Below are 24,067 nucleotides of genomic sequence, written 5' to 3' on the forward strand. Positions count from 1 at the left end.
GTAAGTAACGATACCTTGGCAATAAATAATATTGATTGAGAATTTTTTTTGTGTGAAAGAGGAGATTAAAAAAATTGTTAAAACAATATTTTTGCATTTTTTTCTGTTGAATAGTTTACATATTTGCAAAAATATTCGTAAAAAATTTAACAACATAAATATTTACTCTGTGGGAAAAACAAAAATAAAGATTAACCAGCAGGAAGGCTCTTCAAGCCTAATTTGCAATGAAAATGTTTAATTCTGTCCAATTTTTTTATAGTCACTATTTCAGTTTAAATGGAACTCTTTTGACAAGCATGATGATGCAGTCAGATGACTATTCCGCTGATGTCACTGACCGTCCTTTGTTTTGGTAAAGCCTGTGGGTTCTTGCTCAACGATGTATTACAAAATCATTGTGTTCGATGCGTCGTGATGATTAATGTCAGGATGTATGACTGATCGTCACATGTCAGCCTTCTTCCTTGAAACCAGAGCTTTGCTTGACTGCGGAACCTCACTTCTCCTTTGACCCCTGCTGATGTTAGCGCAACTTGGCGTCAGCCTAAAAGCATACCAAGTGTGGACTTTAAACCCAAATGAACTCAGCGGCCGGTAGAAAAAAAAACAAAATGGCCCTTTCTTAGTGCAAGAAAGCATTGTTGGTTGCAGAGTTTCCCAACCTTTATTGCGACAGGGTGCGTATTTTATACACTATCAGACATTTTCTTTTTTTTTAACACAAATCTATTTTGCCATATTTAGAAGCATCTAAATTGTCTTCACACGCATCAGGCTAGCTTAGTTTGAGGGACGTCTGATGTATCCCCTGTGGAAGTTATCAAGCTCCTCGAGGTTGCTGTATGAAACTGGCCATGTACCAGCTGGACTGTAAACTAATCCATGTTTATGTCAAAAAAAAGAAAAAGTCAGTTCTATTTGGAGCAGTACTTGATACCGAAAGTACTTTATACCAAAATGACTTGATTACACAGGCTCATGGTTGCTACACTGAACCAACCAATGAACCCGTTTCTAAGATTTGTGTGCTGCTATTTATGGATACGTTTGGCAACTTGTATTCAAAGTAATGCATAACAAACATATTCACATTCGTTTTGTTTTTTTTTTACATATTGAGAAGTCATTCCAAATATGCACTGTACACATTGTGGGAGGAGTAGGCGGCGGAGACGTTTTTAAAAAAATAGCATCAAGTTGTGAAACGTTACAGTATTTTGACCTTAATTTAATCCCACTTAAACCAAAAAGTATAAAGTGGACTATTATGGTGACTAGTCCTGAGTAATAATTCTGCGCAAACACGGCCTAACGGAAGCAGTCACCTATGTGACTTACTCACGCTAGACAAAAATTGAGCTTGGACACAACCAGTCACTACCAGCATGTCAGAGAATATGGTGAAGTCAGGACAGTTGATGCTGATGAGAATAGTTTTTTTTTTTGTGTCCTTTAGGGCCATCATGGACCGTATTTTGTTAGGTGTGAGGACAAATCCATTGGTTGTGTCAACTTTTTGAGTCTTGGCTGACATTGAAAGGCACTCCGTATGCAGACAATTCATGAGGGAATTTATATCAGCTGGCTTGCTGCCCACCTAATTCATTAAAACTAAAAGAGGAGTGGCAGGGCAGTGGGCAACTTGTTTGCATATCTGCCTCACAGTACTGAATATATTATAATTACTCATAATTTTACTAACTTCTGGGTTAGTATTGCATTATCTGTTCAACTAAGGATGTCGGCCATTTTAGCAGAGGCGGCCAACCCCGTGAGAAGATAATTTTGGGGGAAAGAAAAAAAAATGACATAGGCCAGTATTTTAAAAAGGTGATTGTCTCAACCAATAAACAACTTTTTGTATACATTTTGTCATGATTATGATAAGCCACCAGTCCAGCCTTAACCCGCTTTTCAGCCAAACTCAGCTGGGATAGACTCCAGCTCACCTGCAACCTAGTGAGAACAAGCTCTACAGAAGATGGATGGTGGAATGGATGGATGTTCATGATTATCACAATCAAAATGTATCTAGTTGCAAAAGTAAAACAAAATCTCTTTCCAAGTATTTTAATGGGCCCTGCAAAACACTCATTTAAATTCAAATTAAAACCCCATATTAAAATAAATATCATTTAAAAAGTAGTTCCTCTAACTCAGTCTTTCAACAAAAAAATAATTATACAATTTTTTGTTTATAATTGTAATAATATAAATGCAATACAATTATTCTTGCTAACTAAAATTGGACATGTTATGGTAAAAAAAAAAAATGCAACCGTGTTAATTGAGGCACCGATCCACCTTTGCCACTTTTACAGGTTCTACTACAAGTCTTATTTATGCAATGGGTGTACCTGCACAACAACTGATTACATCCATACAGTAAGCAACTGAGCACCGTCAGCAACATGAAAGCAATAAACAAATTGGGGCTTTTAGCTGCGATGATGACATGTTCAAAGGGCAGTCAGAAGTGCGGCTTACCCAAGTGCACGTTTTCTTCTTGTGTGTGCGAGACACAAACAGCCATGGTGGAAACTGAGGAATTGGCAAAGCCTGAGAGGAGCGGGGTAAGTGTCAGACATCCCATTAAAAAAAGTACTCAATGCTGTTGTAGTTAGTATGAATAATACAGAAAACATTCCTATGTTTTTTTTGTTTTTTGTTTTTTTTAGAGATTAACTGTGGTCCTGGCACTGGCCACACTTGTATCTACATTTGGCTCATCCTTCCAGTATGGATACAACGTAGCTGCCATCAACTCTCCAGCACCAGTAACCTTGCGAGAAACACACATGCACGCACACACACACACTTTTGTAGTGATGCCTTTCTACTATGTGTTCTGTCTTGTTCCCACTTGAGTTCATGCAGCACTTTTACAACGTCACTTTCGTCGAGCGTTACGGTGAGCCAATGGGGGAGAACCTGCTGACTCTGCTGTGGTCTCTGTCAGTGTCTATGTACCCCCTGGGAGGCTTCTTTGGGTCTCTCATGGTGGCCCCGCTGGTCAACAAACTGGGAAGGTAATCATGCATGTGAGACAGCAATGTACAATGTAATGAGATCCAGTGCCGGACATATTTTAATGAGATTAGGCTCACATTGACCGGTCATATCTCATCTGTCTGCTTCCCTTGCAATGGCAGATATCCAATTTATAGTTGGGTTTTGTTCTGCTTCTGAAGAAAAATCGGAAGTAATGATGATCATGTCTCGATTTACTCGAAAATTTACTTGGTGTGCGTGCCATGATTTCTTCGGTTTGCATGGCAATAAGTGGGGACTAATCATGCAATTCGACGGTATTTTTGTGGCCTGACAGAAAGGGAACCCTCCTTTTCAACAACATCTTTTCCATTGTCCCTGCACTGATGATGGGAGTCAGTGAGCTGGCCAAGTCCTATGAGATCATTATCGTGGCTAGGTTCATAGTGGGCATCTGCGCAGGTCTGACATGTTGAAAAAGATAAAACCCTTTGGACAAAAAATCATTTCAATGCATCTTGAGTTTCATGTCCTTTTCTGCAGGTCTTTCATCCAACGTGGTGCCCATGTATCTGGGCGAACTGGCCCCCAAAAATCTGAGAGGAGCCATTGGGATCGTACCGCAGCTCTTCATCACCATTGGCATCCTGATTGCCCAAGTGCTTGGAATCAGAAACATACTGGGCAACAGCACAGGTTGACACTAGTGCTATACATATACAGTACTATACCTGTCAGATACATATTATGCATTTGTTGTGTCACAAATTACCTCATAACACTCTACAGGTGATGTCACTTTACCGAACGGTTTTGTCTCGTGGTCTCACATACAAAGGTTATCTTTTTGAGGTGCGCTGACTCCTTGATATGATGAAAAATGGACAGTGAGGTGGGGCAGAAAGAAAGAGATTGCCAATGTAAAAAGCTCGATCCTTTCTGAGCCTCCGCTTAGACCTTGGCCCCTTCCAGTAGTGTCTGGTCTGCTCACCTGAGGCACCCGTGAAGTGTGTAGGGGTGGAGGAGCTCAGAGATGTAAGCAGCAAATATAATGAAAACCGCAGGGGCCCCAATATTGAACCCTGTGGAACACCAGAGGACAGCGGGGCATCCAAGAAGGATTTCAACTGATTATGCACCACTTTTTCCAGATTTTTTAAAGCAAAATACAGCTTGAAAATGAAATCTGAAAATATCCTGAGTCAAAACTGACTTGGTTCCTTCCTGTATTTGTTCAGGTTGGACCCTCCTGCTGGGCATTACCGGCATTCCTGCCGTGATAGAGCTCATGCTGTTGCCGTTCTTCCCAGAGAGCCCTCGGTACACGCTCATCCAGAGGGGTGATGAAATAACGGCAAAGAAAGGTGATTTGCGAATGTGAAGTAAGTTTGACATGACAAGGGTTTAGGCTCCATCTTCCCTTAGCATTACAGAGCCTGCGTGGCAGGGACGATGTGACTCAAGAGCTTTCAGAGATGCGTCTAGAAGACCAGTCGGAGAGGATGGAGGGACGCTTGTCCGTGCTGTCCCTGCTTTCCCAGCGTTCCCTTCGCTGGCAGCTGGTCTCCATCATCGTCATGAATATGGGACAGCAGCTGTCCGGGGTGAATGCGGTGAGACCTGTTTTGGCCTGTTTATCTGTGCAATGTACAGGGCGAACAAGAAATTTTTGGCAGTTTGCGTCTGATTGTTCTTTGAGATTCCAGCACAGACAAAGGCATACACTGTTAGGAGAACAACATGTTGCTTTGTTGTTTTTTCGTTTTTAGCATTAGCAATGCTCAGTGAGTGAATTTCAGACATGGGCCTGCGGTGGGGACTTAAGTTAACCTAGTCCACCTCTTAACAACATCCATCCATCTACTTTCTCTTCTACTTATCCTTACGAGGGTCCGGGACGTGCTGGAGCCTATCCCAGCTGTCTTCGAGCAGCAGGCGGGTTGCATCCTGAACTGGTTGCCAGCCAATCGCATAGCAAACATAAACGAACAACCATTAGTGCACACAATCACACCCACGGACAATTTAGAGTGTTCCATTAACCTGCCATGTATATTTTTGAAATGTGGGAGGAAAGCGGAATACCCGGAGCATATCCACGCAGGCATGCGGAGAACATGCAAACTCAACACAGGAAGGCCTAGAGGCTGATGTGCGAACCAGTCGACCACCGTGCCGCCCAATAACAACACCACATTGCAAAATAATGTATAAAAACGCTACACAGTATAACTGTGTAACATTAAAGAAGAGACAAAGGCATTTTGCATATTTGAGGATGAATACCATTACTACTAAAGCATGACACAGTTACCTTTATCTTCCAAAACCTCATCTACAAACAATTCCAAACCTTTAAACTACAATATAGCAGTTCACGATCAATATAAAAACATTAACCCTTTTATGCACCCTGTCACCTGATAACACGATAAGCTCTCCACTGTAGTAATCGCTGTCCCTGAAAGGGTTAAATAAAATACATCATACTCACCGGAGATGCTGATGCAGACCTCTTTTCTTTGTTACTGCCTGTCTAAGCTAGCATTAACACACTGAAAGCCCCTCACGCCCCCAAAAAAGTGTCAGATGACCCAGGTTTACTTGAAGAGTGTGCCTTGAAAAAATATTTGCCAATCATGTCTGACATCATCCTGCCCTGTAAATCAATCTTTACTAGGCATATCAATCTCAACCAATCAGAGGAGTAAACATAGCGTACTGTTTAGTTGAACCAATCAAGGGATAAAAAAATGTCACTTTGAGCCTTCGTGTCGGCGCAGAGTGGAGCATCTAAAATCCTCTTCCCTCTCTCCTAGATCTACTACTATGCTGACAGCATATATGCCAGCGCAGGGGTCGCGGAGAATGACATCCAGTACGTCACAGTTGGGACGGGTGCGGTGAATGTCTTAATGACCGTAGCGGCAGTAGGTTCCCTTATTTGAGTCGAGATCTGAAGATTTTAAAGGAAATTTTTATGTTGATTGGGCTTTTGTAACGCTAGGTCTTCATCGTTGAAGCCTCAGGACGACGACTCCTACTACTCTGTGGATTTGGGATTTGCTGCGGCGCTTGTGTCTTGCTCACGGTTGCTCTCACCTTCCAGGTTTGATATGACAGGCAGACCATTGAGCTCATTTCGCTCTGCTGCCCTCTAGTGCTCATTGTCAGAATGGCTTGAGTTGTGAACGGTGTGACGATCATGCTCACTTTTCTCAGTGCTGATGATTGGAAAAAAAAAAGAAATTTCTCAAACAATACAAACTAAAATTTGCAACAACCAAAATATTATATAAATTGAAGATCGACTTGGAACTTTTTTTTCCTACATTGTGGTGTAGTCGATAACAACGCTGATACACACCTTTCATGTTTTGTATTACGAACTGGGAGTAGCACACATATCAAACGTAAAACGGAAGAGTTTCTCTTCTGGGACATTCTCAAGCATGCGCAGTAGACGCTAAAACAAAGAACGGAAAGTGTGAGTCCATACAAATAATCACAGTGGTGAATAAACCACACGTATCACATTATACAAAACATAAGCGGTTAATTTTTATCCTAGTTATTAATGTTAAAATATTATTTCAAACATTTTCTGGGTGGTTTGAATTTCATTTTGAAGATTGCTTGCTTGTGCTAACAGGAAAGGGTGACATGGATGCCCTACGTCAGCATCACGTGTGTCATCATCTACATCACCGGTCATGCTATCGGACCCAGTGAGTGTAGACTTGCAGTAGCATTCACGTGGACACACTCACCCTGACCATGTTTCTCAAATGTTCCTCCTTTGGCTGACCACATTGGCAGGTCCCATCCCTTATGTGGTGACCACTGAGATGTTCCGGCAGTCGGCCAGGCCCGCAGCCTTCATGGTGGCCGGCTCTGTCCACTGGCTCTCCAACTTCACTGTTGGCCTACTATTCCCTTTTATGGAGGTCAGTTGCACCACCTGAGTGTCATCCTCTATCCCGACGCCTATTGATTACAGCATGTTTTTAATGTTAATTAGAATGCTCGAGAACAGCATAATAGTAGGCCAAAGTGGTCATTGAAAACGAAACAGAAGTTTTAGTCCAATAAAATATTTTATGTTATTGTCAACCACTATAACGTTATCCGGTTTGAACGTTTGTGCTGTGCTTAAATATAGGATATTTTAAAACGTGTATCTAAACCGTGATTCGATTAAAATATATACCACAGAAAAGTATATTTAAAAAGGAATACATGTATTTTAAAACAAGCAGGTCCTTAATATTAAACCCAAATACAATATTGTACAGTACAGTATATTGCAACGTAACTGCAGTGATTTATTTTTCAGACCACTAGAGGGAGCCTGTGTAGTAATATTTTCATATCACAATAAAAATAACAGCTCTGGAATATGCAAGAACAGGGGTCATCAACTCCGGTACGCAAGAACCTCTGTAGTGCATGTTTGGATGTCTCCCACCTCTAAAACACCTGATTCAAATGATCAGCATTGTTAAAAATAATTTTGGCTGTAATTGATAGCACTAATACTGCAATTCTATATATATATATTTTTTTATCACCTCCCCCCTCCAAAAAAAAACATGCATATCCTGCCTCTCATGCAACGTGAACCTGCTTCGGCTCCAGCTCATGGATGATGATCCTAATGAGGGCAAGCCCTACTTGGATAGACAATGTACAGTATTGATGGATGAAAATCAGGTCAAAAACCAAAGAGCTTTTACATATAGAAACATAATGACTTGGATGATACCAACACTTCTAAGTTAGGGCAGTCATGGCAGGGATGTCACATTAGGTGGTGCTTGATATATTTATTTTATGTTTTCCTCCTTTGTATCTTTTTTGTAATAATATTTAAAAAGTGTCTCCTCCCCACCCTCCTCCATCTCTCCTCAGAGAGGCCTAGGCGCCTACAGCTTTATAATTTTTTCTTTTATTTGTCTGGCCACACTGATCTACATCTGGCCGGTGGTCCCCGAGACCAAGAGTAAGACCTTCCTGGAGATCTGCCAGATGTTTGCCAAGAGGAACAGAGTGGAGATCAAACTTGGCGATGGGCCACTGAAAGGGAGCAAAGAAAACCTGCAGGATGCAGAGAAGGTCACATCCTTTTGAAGACACCAATAGATCTTTCACAGAAGAGGAAGTCTTCACTTTGGGGGGGCAGGGGGGTTGCATTACACTGCATGTTCCTCTTGTGTTTTTGATGAACTTTTGCACAGGGTCTTTTGTTGAAAAATACAAAAATAAACAAATGAGACACTGCATGGCTGGACATTGAAGCCATTTTATTCCCAGTACGAAGATGATGAATACAAGGATGAAGCTCAAGTTGACGGTAAATATCATATTTACCGACAATTTCATCACATTGTCACTATTCTGCGTCACTGTTGCGCTTTTGTGTGTATCACACTCTGCGACAGTCTTGTTTTTTTGTATTGATGTCTTTTTTATCCTTGAATACATCACGATGAAGCACTAAAAGCCCCCAAGTCACCACTAAGATACGGTTATCCTCTGCCTGGTCATATTTTTGGGGGGCACCTATCTGTTGCTATTTGCAGAAAAAAAAATCTATTCATGTTTGTTGTCAGGTTAGGGTTGGAGGTGCTACAGCCCTGTCAGAAATCTGTATAGCCCCTCAAGCATTTTATTTGATATTCTTAAATATATTTCAAAATTTCTCAACACCCCTATGTATGCGTCAAGCCTCCCTTTATCTCCGAGAGAGAAAACAAATTCCGTGTCTGTTGGTTGCACTTATTTAATTTTTTTTTTATCATGCACTGAGATGGCACAAAAACCCCACCTAACTAGAACGATAAAAATAAAATGATCTCAAGGAAGTATGTCGAAGGGATGCGTCTTGATTCATAGACAAGTACGTCGGGGAGGAAATATGTTTAGTCTGAGTGGAAGTTAGGAGAGTTTTCACATTGTAAGCCATTTAAAGGATAAATTGAGTTTGAAATATTCCATTGTTTTGGCATAATTTGTGGTACAGTATATTTATGTTAATATTTTTTATTACTTGCTGTTGACTGCGGTAGGACGAAGGCCCCGTCCTCCGCAAATAGCGGAGTTCCACTATATTGGTTTGTGAAACATGAGGGTGTTTCAGGAGCATCTATACTGACTGTCCAGGTGCACCCCCTCATACAGGCTAAGTTTGGTGGTCCCCCAGCTGAACACATTTCCCTGCACCGTGCTGTTCCCCTCACATGACATCTGGTTGCGAATATTCGCTGTGGTCAGCACATAGTCCCACACGTTCACGTCGGTCAGTTTTCCCACAAAGGAGTCGGTGTTGGAGATGCCCAGCAATCCGTCCTGGTCATTTCCAAGGATGAACAACCCCCCGGGGATGATTGTGTAACCGGTTTTTAGGTAGCGTCGCTCCCCCACCATGCCGTTGACCCACAGCTCGACACCGCCAGTGCGGGATGTCCACGTGATGCAGTAGTTGACCCAGCTGTCGGACTTGACGTTGTACGGCAGGTTGACGAACTCATTGCCGATCCACAGGCCCACCTCCTTGGCGTCCCTGTCCTCGCTGATGGTGATCATCAGCTCGTTGTGAACGCCTTCGGTGGCGTAGGAGATGACGTTGTGCGCTCCCTCCTTTTCAGAAAAGACGTGCATACAGATGGTGAAGGAGTCGAGATCCATCGGATGGCTGAGGTGGGCCTTTGCGTAGCTGCCCAAATTCTCCCACAGGAAGGTCAGCACCAGAGGAAACAAAGCTTGACGTTCTAATGAAGACAGAGAAACACACCTCCTCTATTTTTACAGGTATTGCTGCTGGATCTGTTATTGAGCCAAGGAATTTGAAAAACCTCACAGCACACCATCAAACAACAATGTCCAAAAAGCATAACGACTAAAACAATGATCTTGTCTCAATTTACTCACAAATATACTTATCCGGTGTGCAATCTCCAGTTGAAAACAAAGCTATGAGTGTATGAATGGCAACAGGTGGAGACACAGGTTCATCAAATCCTCTGCTATCTAGTAGTAGAATTGTTCTGCCTGTCACTGTGTTGTTGGCATGTATCACAAATGGGCAAAATGGCGGTCCCCACAAGTTATCTATTTATTTATTTTTACAACCCCCGCCCCCAAAGTTATTCAAAAAAGGTGATAAACATTCAATATACGTGTTTCATGTAAAACGGGGAGAAATGGGTGGAAGAATCCCAGAAAAAAGGGGGAAAATCCAAAATCTAAAAACATATTTAAAAAGAGAGAAAGAAGGAAAAAGATAAAACGAAAAAAATCTGCAGATATGCTAATCGGCGGGTGCCGATCTGCGAATGTGCAGGGGCCGACTGTAGTTTTAAATTGTAATATCACTAATCACCACTAGATGGCCGATGCTATTGCTCCATCTTGACTTCTCGTGAAGTCTGGCAAATAAGATCAGCGCAAAGTTCAGTGGTTATTTGCACCGTACGTTCACTATGTTGAGATTTTGCAGGGTTTATTATTGACGGCATAGCAGTGCACTGTCGAATGATGGGAAATGGATGGATTTTGCTTTTGGTGTTTGTGCAGATTACTTCCTGGTTCATGGAGGATGTGGAAGAGCTGGGCTGTGCCATTATGATTCTCAGGGGTAGACTGGACTGTTGTTGCCGTAGTGACTCAAAGGTATTGTACATTTCCAATTTTTTCAACCTGGTAGCAGCAATCAGTCGTCACTTTGTGTGCTGTAAACTGGAAATAAATGAACTCACCATATTTGCTTGGCCGCGAGCTATGTCGTCCACCTAAGTATACATAGACAACATACAGTAGAACAGTGACGAGTGAACAAGAGTGCTTGGATTCTGATTCAGGCATGTACAACTTGTTGTATGACCAAAATGTCACTCACCTGAGTACAGGTTTTTCCCAAGAGACGTGATCAGGCCTTCAATTTTCCGCAGCTTGGATTCAATTTCATCTTGTCGGCAGAATGCTGGTGAATTGAAGGGACACGGCAAAAATTTGTCTTAACCTACAGTATTTTCAAATGACAATGTTGCAAAGTATACAGGACACGAAATACACACATCCTTTCCCAAGTCGAGGAAGGAAAGATGACTCCACCACTCGGTCATTTAGAGGCTGAGCAATGCGGTAGTCATTCCACAGGGTCTTATTATAGATGTCCATCAGTGTGCTCTCGAGTTTTCTGATCTGGATGCAACAAAAGCAAGGAGAGGCAGCTTAATTGATATCGCGCATTTCATACACAAGGTAACTCAATGTGCTTCACTTCATTACAAAACAGCATTTAAAGACAGAAGACAAAATTTAAAAACACAAAAATTTGGGGCATTTAAAAACAAAGTAGAGGCATAAAAAAAGTAGTTGACTAAAATTACTAAAATAACATACAGCGCAAGAGCATTTTTAAAAATAAAAATATAGAAATGCTATAGAAGACCATAATCATATGTTCGGGGAAAATAATGCATACGTTTTTGATTATAAAGCATTTTCACTTGGGGCTAACTTCAGTTCTGTGGCAGCTTATTTCATTTGCGTGCAGCAGAACAGCTAAATGCTGACACTCCACAAATTGACCTGATTCTGCAAACCTCAGACCCCTACTGGGTTTATATTCCATGAGCATTGCTGTAAAGTATTCAGAACTTAGATCATCCAGTGATTTATAGACCAAAAGCATCATTTTAAAATTATTCTATAGCTGACTGGGAGCCAGTGTAAAGCCTTTCGGCTGAGCGTAAAACATTATTTTCTCATCTCTTTGTTTTGTTAAGAACCTGGGCTGCAACGTTCTGAATTTGCTGAAGCTGTTTGATGCTCTTCTGAGGGAGTCCGGTCGGAAGACCATTACAATAAAAGACGACAAAAGATATAGTTTGACACTGAGCCAGCCTGTGACTCGTTTTCTTATAAAGCTTTACAAGAAAAGATTCAAATAGATTAAATTCAAATGTGTTGTACTTGTAAGTTAAACACAACTGAACTGTAACTTGGAAATGTACAAAAAAAAATAGTTTTAGCCACTGTAACAAACACAAATTGAATTCAGTGATTCTTTTCACACACCGCTAGAGAAAGCCCATCCAGTAGGTGCACTAGTGTCTTCCAATTGAGCCTACCTGGTTATGCGAAAGGGTGATGGGTGTATCGAACACTGTCCAGAGGATGCTCTCGTAGCAGGGCGGTGTGGTGAGTGAGCCCTGATACCTGAAGAAATGGTTGAGGTTCTCAGGGAGCATGGAGCGCACGTCGAGGCTGGAAATGTTCATGGATTGACCTGCCGCGAGTCATTTGGGACACATGGGACTCAAAAATGTCTTATGAGTGCATGCCCACGATATTTCTCATGATACTCACCTGCATATTTGATTTTGGCAAGGTTGGAGATGAAGTCACTGTAGTAGGTGTTCTCAAAATGCCCATCCTGAAAATTGAGTGAGTAATAAATAAATAAATAAATCCCAGATAACTTTTGAGCGGGAGGCAAGGTACACCCCCAGACTGGTTGCCAGTCAATCACAGGGCACATTCACCTATGGACATTTTAGAATGTTAAATTATCTTAATAGGCATGTTTTTGGAATACAGTATAGGAGCTGGATTATTCCGAGAAAACCCTCGCAAACTCAATATAGTAAGGCCAGGGACGAGATTTGGATCCTGAAAGTTCGAACTATAAGGCAGATGTGCTGACCACATACTGCCCAGCGTAGGAGGTAAGAGAGAAAAACAACATAGTTTCACAATAGCAATAAAAGTTACTTTACAGCGCTGCTTGCAATGTGTGTGTCCATCATAGCCGCGCGTGTGCATGAACGGTGACCTTTTCAACAAGAGAGTCACGATTAACTCTGCCTATTTTAAAGCACACACATTATCAGCTAGTCTTGTTTTTCCACTATAATTATTTCTAATTATTACCCACCACTCCTCAGCCTGGGCCACTCATATCACAAGGGATGATAAGGGCTTTGTTGCCAGAGCGAAAGACATATCAACGCATTCTTTGGTTCACAATCTCTCTTGAACTACTTGAAATCTTATTAGGTTTATATTATCTTAGATTAGCTTTTTCCTGTGGATAGATGTCGGTAACTTCCTGTGAATAAAAAGAAGAATGTCAAGACAATGACCGAGATGTGTTTATGTGCAGATGGTTAGTCAAAGAAGCAAAAAATAATACGTACATCATAGAAAAAGGCGAGTACTGCCAGCCCGTCTGGTTTATCTCTGGCTTCCATAAAGCTCTTGTACTTGTCTGAATTGTAATGGACAACATGGAGCTGAAAGACAAGGAGGAACAGCCCAAAAAATAACAAGGGGACCTTCTATTTCAGCACAGAAAAAAAATGCACTGTGTGTAACATATAGTTTATATTATGTTATTTATAAATATTAAATCTATCCATATTTTATTTCATGAATCATTTCATAAAAATCAGATAAGAAAACCTTTATTGTTTCACAATGGAGAAATTTGCAAATAAATAATAATAACTTTTAAAAAACAATAAATGAATAAATAATGCATAAATAAACAATAAATAAATAAATAAATAACGCAAACATGTTTAATGTATAGGTAAAAAAAAACGATCTTATGTGTTTTTTTTAATGTGTTGTACAACAAATTCACAAACCATTTTCCTAATGGTATGAATTAAAAAAAAAATGACAGAAAAATATTTTGAGGAAGAAACTGAAAATAAATAAATAAATAATGCGCAGTGGGCCAGATTAACTAACAGAGTGGGTCCTACTTTGCCAGCCGCTGCTGTTATAGGCACTGTCACTTTGACAAATTGATGTTTTTGCAGCTTGCAGGATGTTTGCGTTTCACATCGCAAGCGCTGTCACCACTGAAGCGTGTGCTGCACAACGGTGCTGCAACAAATTCATGAACCATTTTCCTAATGATATGAATTTAAAAAATGACAGAAAAATGTTTTGAGGAAGAAACTGAAAAAAAAAATAAATAAATAATGCGCAGTGGGCCAGATTAACTAACAGAGTGGGTCCTACTTTGCCAGCCGCTGCTGTTATAGGCACTGTCACTTTGACAAATTGATGTTTTTGCAGCTTGCAGGATGTTTGCGTTTCACATCGCAAGCGCTGTCACCACTGAAGCGTGTGCTGCACAACGGTGCTGTCTGCCCGTTGCTTCTGTCAGTGGAGGTGGGCTGCATCTGAATGTTTTATTTGGTCTACCTCTGCCATATAGCGGATGCCGTCGATGGTGTGCTCTGCTCCGCTGGCCTCCAGGTCCCAGCCACCCCAGTGAAGATGCATCTGAACAGCGGTGTATTTTCCCGGCATGCCCTTTGTGATCTTCATGGTGGGTGGCAGGTCAATTTGGACTGATCGGGGAATGAAAAAAAAAGTTAACTATTATTATAAGTACAACAGATGCAAGCAGTAGGGGCAGTTGGTTTGTTTAGCTACACCACTAACTTTCATGTGGGTTCCAACCGTACACTAAAAGTGGGAATAATACATTTACAGATGTTGAAAAGAGAGAAAAGTATCGATTTTTGTTGTTCAGTAGCAGAACTTTCTTATGGGCTCATCATTTGCTACTATACTATCGACTTACCCGAGTGTCCATTGTTGGACATGAGAAAAATTCCTCTCTGAGCATCATATCCACTAAGCTCCAGCTGCAACATATCCGGATTGTGTCTCACGCTGCGCCTTTGGATGTCAATTGGGGACTGTTTTCTACCCCCACACGCTGGGTACTTGGTCGCCCAGTGCATCTGGTCCAAATCTCCCTCTATGAACATCAAATGTTAGTCATGAATGTACATTTTCTGCTTTGTCACAAAGTTGCCCCTTTTACATCTAGGACAATTGACAAGGCTACTTTTACACTCAGGAATATGGCACGTAACATATGTAGAATAGGCAAAAAGCAGCAGTAAAGTGTGTTTATGCCCTTGTTTACTATACTGTATATAGATTAGACTACATCAGGAAAGTCTTAATAGTGCTTCACATTTTCCATATTTTGCTGATAATGGAATACTATAGCTCATTTCCCACCTCAAAATTCTACACACAGCACAGCATTACGACAAAGTGTTATTATCCATCCATCCATCCATTTTCCGATCCGCTTTATCCTCACAAGGATCACGGCGAGTGCTGGAGCCTATCCCGGCCATCTTCGGGCAGTAGGCAGGAGACACCCTGAACTGGTTGCCAGCCAAAGGCAGGGCACACAGAGAAGAACAACCATCCACGCTCACACTCACACCTTGGGCCAATTTAGAGTGTTCAATCAGCCTGCCATGCATGTTTTTGGAATGTGGGAGGAAACCGGAGTACCCGGAGAAAACCCACGCAGGCCCGGGGGGAACATGCAAACTCCACACAGGAAGGCCGGGATCGAACCCACAACCTCACAGTGCAGAGGTCCCGGGTTCAATATTTCATGGTATGATATCACTGTAGCATTAACTTTTGTCATTTTCCATAAATTTCACCCAAAAGCCAAATGTCCCTAACTTTTTGCGAGCAATGTATGTCAGGTTTGGGGATGCAAAATATGTCTGCTTAACGCCATATGCCAAGTCATCAAAGGATTCATCAGGGAGTCACTCTGTGTGCACAATTATGGGATGTTTGTTCTCTTTTTTCCTCTCAAGAAAGCTTAAACAAGTTACAGTCACAGCTAGGACTTGCCCAACTTGGTTCTGTTGCAACTCATCATTGTTTCCCAGCAGTGTAATAAACCAGATGGTTGCCATGCATGTTCTGTATCTAAGGAGTCATTATTGTGACCATTATGATTATGCTCATTATTGTGTTCATAATAGTATTAATAATACTTGTTATTGTACAAGCAGTCGAAAGCATCATCAATTTCGGCGGTACCAAATGTACCCCCCCCACCGCACAGACACACACACACACACACACACACACACACACACACACACACACCAAACCCCGTCCGCCTCCTTCCCTTCATCACTTCACCTTAGCTCGGGGGTCCGCAAACGGCGGCTCTTTAGCCCGAGTGGCTACCCTGGAGCTTTTTCAAAAATGTTTGAAAATGTAAAAAGATGGGGGAGGGAAATATATTATTTCTTTTAATGTGGTTTCTGTAGGAGGACAAACATGGCACAACCATTCTTAACGTTTTCCAATCCTGTAAAAATGTATCGAATAAATATTCAATTTCAACATTTCTGTCAACGAAGATTTGCGTCATAGCCTGCGACACACGTTTCGATTAGCAGGGCGGGATGCCAGGCAGGTGGCTGTTGTAAAAAATAAATAAAATAAAATAAAATAAAATAAAAACGGCGTTTCATGTACAATTATTCACCGAGGGTCGTGGCGGAGTGAAGGGTACAGTATTTGTTTTTTGGCCCAATATGCCTTTTTCAACATTTTGGGTTGCCGACCCCTGCCTTAGCTCTTAAGTGAATATGCCAAATGAACAACAGCCTACCTGTGTACGTCCAGTGTATGGCGTCATGAGGGATCCCTGAGGGGACGACACCGACCCAAAAAACAGCGAGCAACACGCAGTCTCGTAGCATCGCTGCGTCTCTGATTACTCCGCGCACGACTATGACACCTCGAATGAGGACTGCGTTCCACTTTTCAAGTGAGGGGATTAAAGGAAGTGCTTCAACCTCTGCAGAAACCGCCCCAAAGGCAGGCCCCCAGTGACGGGACTGGGCGCAGTAAAAGTTGAATGATCGTTAGGTAACAGCATCAGAAGAGAAGGATATGCACGATAAGTCTAATTATTATTCTTTCATTCTAAAAGTAGAATAAAACGGACCGACAAAGCTTTCATAATGTAAGAAAGCAACTGTCCGACTCAGCAATTTTATCATTAATTAGTTAAATGTGTTTATCTTTTCAAAGTGTTAAAATTTAATGAGTTGGCTGTGGTAATTATTAAATGGGGTCAATATATGAATAAGAAGATCTTGTTGGCAATACTTCAGCACTTATAGAACGTCTCAAAAAGTGCTGTCGTCAAGGGCGTCCTGTCTTCGCCCATCTCCATATCTGTTTCACATCGAAGTTCAATTGAGCTCCTTGCAATAATAATCCAGCAAAATACACAACGCAGGCAAGACAGAATTGCCCTTTATGAAAACCAAATAACTTTTTTGTGGTGTAACGCATCTGAGCCAATTCCAGTTTTGCTACATCCAGACCTTCGGTAAAATCGAAAATCTTTGGTGACAATTAGCAAATCTTTTATTTACAGGTGTGTGTTGAGAGATGACTGTAATCTGTTCAATGAATGTGCTTCGGACTCAAAAAACACATATGTCACATCATCTTTCCCCCATTGTAATGAATAGAAATGACATTGATCCATTCTAGTCCCCCACTCGCCCAAAACACAATTTTGTAATGTGTTTTTCAAAGCGCAAATAACACTCAATACAGTGCCATTTTTCTATTATAAAAAATGTATATAAGAATAACATAATTAAATTGAAATAATTAAGCTCATGATTTGTGCATCATGATTTGGTGTTCCTGACAGCAGTACAATACAGTCGATTAGATGAAGAAAGAAGAGTTTTACATAGCTACTACTAGAGGCTCAATAATTTGCAGTTATTAGTTGGTTTTTGCAGAGGATAAAGAATATATGTCTCTGAATATCATTAGACTGTCTCTGTACATGTGTTCAAATAGAAGTTCCTTAAAGTTTCATATAACACTGCCACAAAGTTGCTATAAATTAGCCCATATATGGCATTTCCCATTATTCGTGAGCATCGCATCGGCAAAGTTATGGAGTTGTTTTAATTTGTAATTTTCAAATGTTTAGGTTGACAATAAACTTTAAGTATGAATGGCAATGAACCGCTTTTAGTCTCTTTTTTAAAGTTTTGTTTGCTATGTAAAATTGCTGGTTGTTGTGAAGTCAGTCAAGTTGAGTTCATTGGCACTCTACAGTGATTGTCTCTCAAAATTTTGCTTGCAAAAAAAAAAAAAAAAAACGGTCAAATGACAGCTTGTTTCTCAAAAAACTTTGGGTCGCTCTTAACTGTGGATGCAAGTCCATTCATGCATATTGTCACTTGGCGCATACTCATGCAGTTGATTTTGAAGTTTCCAGTTGACTTCAAGTGACAACACGAGTTAATAAATATGTACGCACACCCACAGGAGAACAGGCAGCGAACAATGTGATAGCCTGCTAGTTAGAGCACGTCCGATACCTCCACCTCAGATGCCAGACTTGTGAGTGTGCTGAGGAAGAGCAAATAGAAAGAGCATTTTAGGAATATTCTTCTACTGTCTGGACAGAGTCATGTTTGTTAAAAATGCTTCCTACTCTAATTATCCTTGCACAGCACAAACTTCACTTCACTTCCCTTCACCTTGTTGAATTGTCTCTTGAGGGGCAATTTGGTTTGCATATATTGACAAGTACTGTATACCACAAAACAGTCATATAAACCAATTATAATAATAAATGATGATGATGATGATGAGCCATAAATTGCATCAAGTGCACAGACATAAAACAAGGCAGCTCATGAACGGTGCCGAGCTATTTGGACAAAATTTCATTCACTCCGACTTGCGGTGATCTGTTTGAGAGAAAAAAATCTAAAATCCAGACCACTAGACACACATCTACACCAACGGAATGCAAAATGTTGTCAACAAAAATCTGATGCGGTTCTAATTGCCCTCAAGATGTTGATACTAAAGATTAAGTATAAAATAGCTCTGGCATCTTGAACACCGCTATTATTTCTAGAAGCAAATTGTAGAGGGCCCAATAGATTGAAAGCTGGGAACACTGCCGACTGCTTTGAATGAGTAAGAGTGTAAAAAATGACAGGTTACCATTTGGCAAGAGCTTTAATGCCTTAATTCAGGAAACTGTGAGTTGATGGGGCAAGCAGTGAAACCACTCGAAGTTTCTGCACTTGGCCAAGAAGTACTTGCTGTAAGATATTAGATTCCAGTGACCACAACTTCATTGTAAGGCACAGGTTCCCCAATGTTTGTACATTTAGAGCATGTGTCCACCATTTCCATCCATCCATCCATTTTCTGGTCAGTTTTATTCTCACAAGGGTCGTAGAGACTATCCCAGCTGTCTTCGGGCAGTAGGCTGGGGACACCTTGAACCGGTTGCCAGCCAATCGCAGGGCACACAGAGACGAACAACCATCTGCGATCACACTCACACTCACACCTAGGGACAATTTAGATCAGTCACAGGGCAGTGCCCTGTGCCCTGAGGGCACAAATAAACATTCACAATTGCATTCACACAGACATACAATTTCGCATCTTCGATTAATATAATGCACAAGTTTTTGGAATGTGGGGGAAAGCTAGTGTACCCAGAAAAAAAAAATGCATGAAAGCACGGGGAGGGCATGCAAACTTTACACAGGAGGGCCAGAGCTGAAATGCTCATAACTTGGGCCAGAGCTGAAATGCTCATAACTTCTGAAGTGTAACTTAACAACGCCAGTTCAAAAAGGAATCGAAAGAAATAACACTTACTCTAATTAAATCATTCCTCTGTTTAACATAAAAAGATGAAGGCCTTCTTAAAACTCTTAAACAAAGTGATCATTTTCCCAGGTTGGTAACTTATGTACCAGGAAATGCTGAAAGGTTGAAATAAAAGTTTGTGGTTTAACGACAACTCATTCCTAGAGGTCTCATATGGCCTGCATGTGTCTACGTGTGTGCATGTGTGTGTGTTTTTATATGTGGAAAGAGTCGATTGAATGACAAAATGATCAAACAGCACACCTTGATTTAAGACCCTCATAATTGAACTGGAAGCTTGTGGCCCCTCTGATTGATTCCAGTTGTTTTTTTTTTTTGTTTGTTGCTTATTGTCTAAAGCAAATGTGGGCAAACATTTGAGCTCAATTTTGTTTTTGAAACAAGGGGGTTGAGTATAGACCAGACAGCTGGCATGGGCTCCAGTACTCCAGTGAATCGGATAATGGAGGAATGAACGATAAAATACAATTTAGCTAACCACTTATGTGATAAAAAAAAAAATGCCCTAATTCATGCAACAAATATCACATGAATCTTTAAAATAAAATGCTCTTTGGGCAGATTAAAGAACAGAGCAGACCATATTCGGTCCGTGAGCCATACTTTTTCCACCACTGAGCTAATTGCTGATAAACAGCAATGTTTGGACAGCATGAAAGCTAACAGATTTGATGATGTTGTCCGCATGCCAGGAGATGTTCACTGTGTCCTCAGAAAATCACACGGTTTGTCTTGGCCCGGACAACAATCATAGTATTTAAACTGTCTGGTACTTTAACGTTGTTACTGAGAAATGTAATTTCAGGTCATTCAGTGTCACACATGGAATTAAAGCTGTGTAATGGTAACTTAAAAAAAAATCTCGACTGTGACGAGTGCTGCAATGAAACGGCCACACTTAAATGCCACGAAAGATGAAGAGGTGAGATGCAAGCAAATCTTGCTATACATTAGCTCACTAAGGTTTTAAGCAGTGACTCCCCAAGTGTGTTTGCAGGCTCCCTGTAATTGCAAATGGAAAAAAAAAATCACTGACTCAATAGAGTTCAGTTGTATTTACCTTTTAAGTTCAATACATTTTCGTTTAATCTTTAAAGGGGAGGTCAAGTCAAAAAAGTTTGAATAATTTATAATTTTATAAAATGTCTTTATAATAATTTGTTCTATGAGCCCCCAAATACTCTAAAGATGATATTCTGATTCATATTGTGTTTGTGGAATATGAATTAAGGGAACTGCCAATTTGTCACTTGCTGTCGACTAAAAATGACATCACAGTGCCTAAGGGCTCAGGTAATGACCAATCATGGCTCACGGGAATTCTGGGTTTGGTCATGTGACATTCACAAGCTGAGCCCTTAGGCTTTGTGATGTCATTTTCAGTCGACAACAAGTGGCAGTGCAAGGCAAAATGGCGGTGCCCTCAGATGGATTTTTCTGTTCAATTCATATTCCACAAACACAATGATAATCACAAAACCATGTTTAGAATAGTCTATCTATCTATCTATCTATCTAGCTAGCTAGCTAGCTAGCTAGCTAGCTAGCTATCTAGCTAGCTAGCCAGATAGCTATCCATCAATCCTTGCAAAAAAAAAAATGCAGGTTGCTACTTTTGTTACGGTGTGTTGTTGAAACAGCTAACTGTTCCAGTCAGAGTATATGAGCACGACTTGTTGTCTTAACACTTCGCATCACAAAAGCCGATGGGCGTTTTTAGTTCACCCACACCCTGAGATCACATTTAGGTCATCAAAGCAGAAGGAGTAAGGAATTTTCAAAAAGCAGGCAAGTTTGTATGTGCATGACTTGCACTTGCTGAGGCACCACGCCACGACATCTAACCAAATATAAAACAGACTGAGACTGACAAATGGCAAAACATATTTCACGGCCACGAAACAGCCTACCTCACTCTGTCTGTGGATATGCATGGGCAGATCTGTAATTGCTTTTCAAATGTGGGAGACATGAGCTGTTCCAGGAACATTTGTTCAAGGAACAGCCACATGAAACGGATAAACAAATGGGTCGTGAACGTTCACTCACACATCCATGTTGCTTTATGGTAATGACCGACTGTATCACACCAGTGAAGAAGACCCAAAGCATTTTGCAGATTGATGGTAAAAGTGACACATCCGGCCACCACCGAGCTGATTCAGTTTCGTCAAATTAGTCAATTTCTTTTCTCCCAGCAAATTACTGAAACACTACAAATGTCTGGGATTTGCTTCATGATAAAACAAATGAAGGAGAAAAACAGTCTCAATATGTACAGGTATTATGGTTATGCTTGTGAATATTTTCATTCATCCAGGTCATTCCATTCTTAGGGCATAGAATTGATCACAACTGGATAGTTGTGTTTTTCTTACTTAGAAGATGTTTCGCTTGTCATCCACGCAGGCTTCATCGATTCATGCAACAGGCTAATTAGGCTAGTTTAGACAGCACTAGCGTGTTCGAGTGCTGATTTACAGCAAGCCTGCTCGAAAGAAAGGCCAAGCATCTTCTAAGAGAGACAATGTCCATCCGTTTGTGCCTCCACACCCCTTTTTTTTTTTAATTACTGCAAATCAATAACATTTTACACAGGCTAGTTAAATGAAAATTAAAACAAGTATCTGAAATGTATTCCCTTAATGCACTTTAAATTTAATATTGCAATATTAATATACAATATTATGACTTTATCTTGGAAAAATGACAGCCTTTTTTAATAGCATTAACATTTTTAAACGTTTATTTGTTCTTGTAACATTGCAACCTCTTTCTCAGAAAATACGCAATCTATTCATTTCAGTGGCATTTTGGGGTACAGATGGTCGTTGTATTGATTTGGTATTAGGATTAAGAGTAAGGTCTCCTCTATAATGAGTCTCTGGCCCCAGAATGTTTGCGAACGCATGTTTTAGAGTACTGTAATGCTCAAAATCACTCGAAACTTCTACAAGTTGGATTTCTCTTTTCAATGCTTGCGTCACTGAGAGCAATCGGACTGCAGATGGCGCAGTCCCACAAAGACCAGTATGAGGATGAGCATGATTGCAAATTGAACTCATCCTTCCATACTTCACTTTGTTCGACCGATTCACACTATTTCCACTTCACAATGTCAGCTCATTCAGGACATTGTCAGGACTATTACCATACCCAAATCCCCAAATTTTCACAATAAAGTTCACTGATTAAAAGATTTTACATATTTACTTCGTCCCTCCACGTAGCTTGACCACTGCATTTCTCCTTCAAGATTTCAAGCTCGGGCGGCGTGTCAGCCTCACAGTGTAGAAGTGCAGGGTTCGATTCCTGTGTGGAGTTTGCATGTTCTCCCCATGACTGCGTGGGTTTTCTGCGGGTACTCCGGTTTCCTCCCACATTCCAAAAACATGAATGGCAGGTTAATGGAACACTCTAAATTGTCCCTCGGTGTGACTGTGAGCACGGATGGTTGTTTGTCTCTGTGTGACCTGCGATTGACTGGCAACCAGTTCAGCGTGTACCCCACTTACAAGGACATCAAAGAATTCTTTTCACATTCTCTTAATTCCCCTTTTTTCGTTGTTGTACATTTTCTTTGCCATGTAAACATATAAGAGTGTTTTCATTGGTTTGTTTTTGGATGCAGTTCACAAACTGCATCGTCACGATGAATGTCTCTAAAACGCCAGTGTTGTATTGTAATGTTAACACTTCGAGGGAAAGGAAGTGTCATTGCCACTCCAAACGTGACTACAATAGACACGTGATCAACTGCTGCGTCGGAGAACCCCTCCCCAAGCCCACTGCTTCTCTGCACGTCCTCGTCCTGCGTCGCCTCTCTGCACGTAGCACCTTGAGCCAGAAAAGTAATAAAAACTACAATTCCCATGATTCACCAGAACTAAAATCGTTCTGGTAGACACCTAGTATTGGCCACCTTACAGCTGAACGTCAGCGCCTTCGCCATATTGGATGTGGCAGAGGTTCATTTAACTGATTTTCATGAATCAATTTGATATTCAGCAATTTATATCAATATAGCTGCTGGTAATCACAATCACTTGAGTACCCTTCTGACTGCTTTCTTATAAAAATGAGAAAACGTAGAATGAGAAAAGTTAATGAAGCAACCCACAACCATCAGAATATTGTCGTTACTTCAGGGCAATTTAGTTTAATAGGAAAGACTTCTTTGTTTTTCTTTTCATTAAAATTTTGGAATAATGAAAAAATAAAAAATTGGGAGATGGTGAAAATAGTTCCCAAGATGTGGTGAATGAGCTCAACAGTTTTAAAATTGTGAAATAGGAGGGTGAGTTAAATTAGGAAAATGTCCCCCACAGCCCAAATTGGGGTAATGTGTTAATTTTAAAAAAGAGAACTTTTATTTGTAACGGAATAATAAGGCATCCTCACCGATCTCATTACTTACACATGTCCACTAAGGAGGCACCGTCGACGCACGGCTGATCGCGAAAGGTGGTATCTAGTTAGAACCGTCTCGCTCGCCATCAGATCACGTTCGTTACTCGCGCATCTTCCAGAC

General features: G+C 40.9%; 2 protein-coding genes across 9 annotated transcripts; one reads left to right on the top strand and one right to left on the bottom strand.

Moving 5' to 3' along the window:
• Positions 1–201: 201 nt before the first annotated feature.
• slc2a5 (solute carrier family 2 member 5) lies at positions 202–8,576 on the top strand. 7 transcript variants are annotated; one of them, XM_019863103.1, is made up of 14 exons: positions 202–680; positions 2,325–2,388; positions 2,469–2,576; positions 2,682–2,780; positions 2,872–3,032; positions 3,332–3,456; positions 3,538–3,690; positions 4,233–4,358; positions 4,420–4,607; positions 5,814–5,924; positions 6,002–6,103; positions 6,647–6,722; positions 6,814–6,941; positions 7,906–8,576. In XM_019863103.1, exons 3-14 carry the CDS (start codon positions 2,535–2,537, stop codon positions 8,122–8,124), a joined length of 1,530 nt encoding a protein of 509 aa, XP_019718662.1. In that variant the 5' UTR covers positions 202–680; positions 2,325–2,388; positions 2,469–2,534; the 3' UTR covers positions 8,125–8,576. The 7 variants fall into 7 exon arrangements, with proteins under 7 accessions (XP_019718662.1, XP_019718663.1, XP_019718661.1 ...); XM_019863104.1 differs by having other exon boundaries at positions 2,523–2,576; XM_019863102.1 differs by having other exon boundaries at positions 2,325–2,576.
• Positions 8,441–24,058, bottom strand: ca6 (carbonic anhydrase VI). 2 transcript variants are annotated; one of them, XM_019863108.1, is made up of 10 exons: positions 23,938–24,058; positions 14,603–14,782; positions 14,218–14,366; positions 13,197–13,292; positions 12,367–12,433; positions 12,129–12,286; positions 11,070–11,196; positions 10,892–10,975; positions 10,752–10,784; positions 8,441–9,764 (listed from the first exon to the last, which is right to left on the bottom strand). In XM_019863108.1, the coding sequence occupies exons 2-10, from the start codon at positions 14,763–14,765 to the stop codon at positions 9,130–9,132; spliced, it is 1,512 nt and encodes a 503-aa protein (XP_019718667.1). In that variant the 5' UTR covers positions 14,766–14,782; positions 23,938–24,058; the 3' UTR covers positions 8,441–9,129. The 2 variants fall into 2 exon arrangements, with proteins under 2 accessions (XP_019718667.1, XP_019718666.1); XM_019863107.1 differs by lacking the exon at positions 23,938–24,058 and adding an exon at positions 16,469–16,646.
• Between the last annotated feature and the right edge of the window lie 9 nt (positions 24,059–24,067).

Source organism: Hippocampus comes, unplaced genomic scaffold (assembly GCF_001891065.2).
Source record: "Hippocampus comes isolate QL1 unplaced genomic scaffold, H_comes_QL1_v1.1 scaffold1, whole genome shotgun sequence".
In the NCBI taxonomy this organism is placed as follows: domain Eukaryota; kingdom Metazoa; phylum Chordata; class Actinopteri; order Syngnathiformes; family Syngnathidae; genus Hippocampus; species Hippocampus comes.

Bases quoted from the DNA above. Each gene is read 5' to 3' on its own strand.
- slc2a5 (XM_019863099.1), top strand. From the start codon at position 2,260: ATGGTAAAAAAAAAAAATGCAACCGTGTTAATTGAGGCACCGATCCAC. The intron at 4,608-5,813 runs GTGAGACCTGTT...CCTCTCTCCTAG, and splicing joins AGCTGTCCGGGGTGAATGCG to ATCTACTACTATGCTGACAG. The intron at 6,723-6,813 runs GTGAGTGTAGAC...CCACATTGGCAG, and splicing joins CGGTCATGCTATCGGACCCA to GTCCCATCCCTTATGTGGTG.
- ca6 (XM_019863107.1), bottom strand. From the start codon at position 16,559: ATGCTACGAGACTGCGTGTTGCTCGCTGTTTTTTGGGTCGGTGTCGTC. The intron at 14,367-14,602 runs GTAAGTCGATAG...TTCCCCGATCAG, and splicing joins GTCCAACAATGGACACTCGG to TCCAAATTGACCTGCCACCC. The intron at 9,765-10,751 runs GTGAGTTCATTT...TGTCTTCATTAG, and splicing joins CTCGCGGCCAAGCAAATATG to AACGTCAAGCTTTGTTTCCT.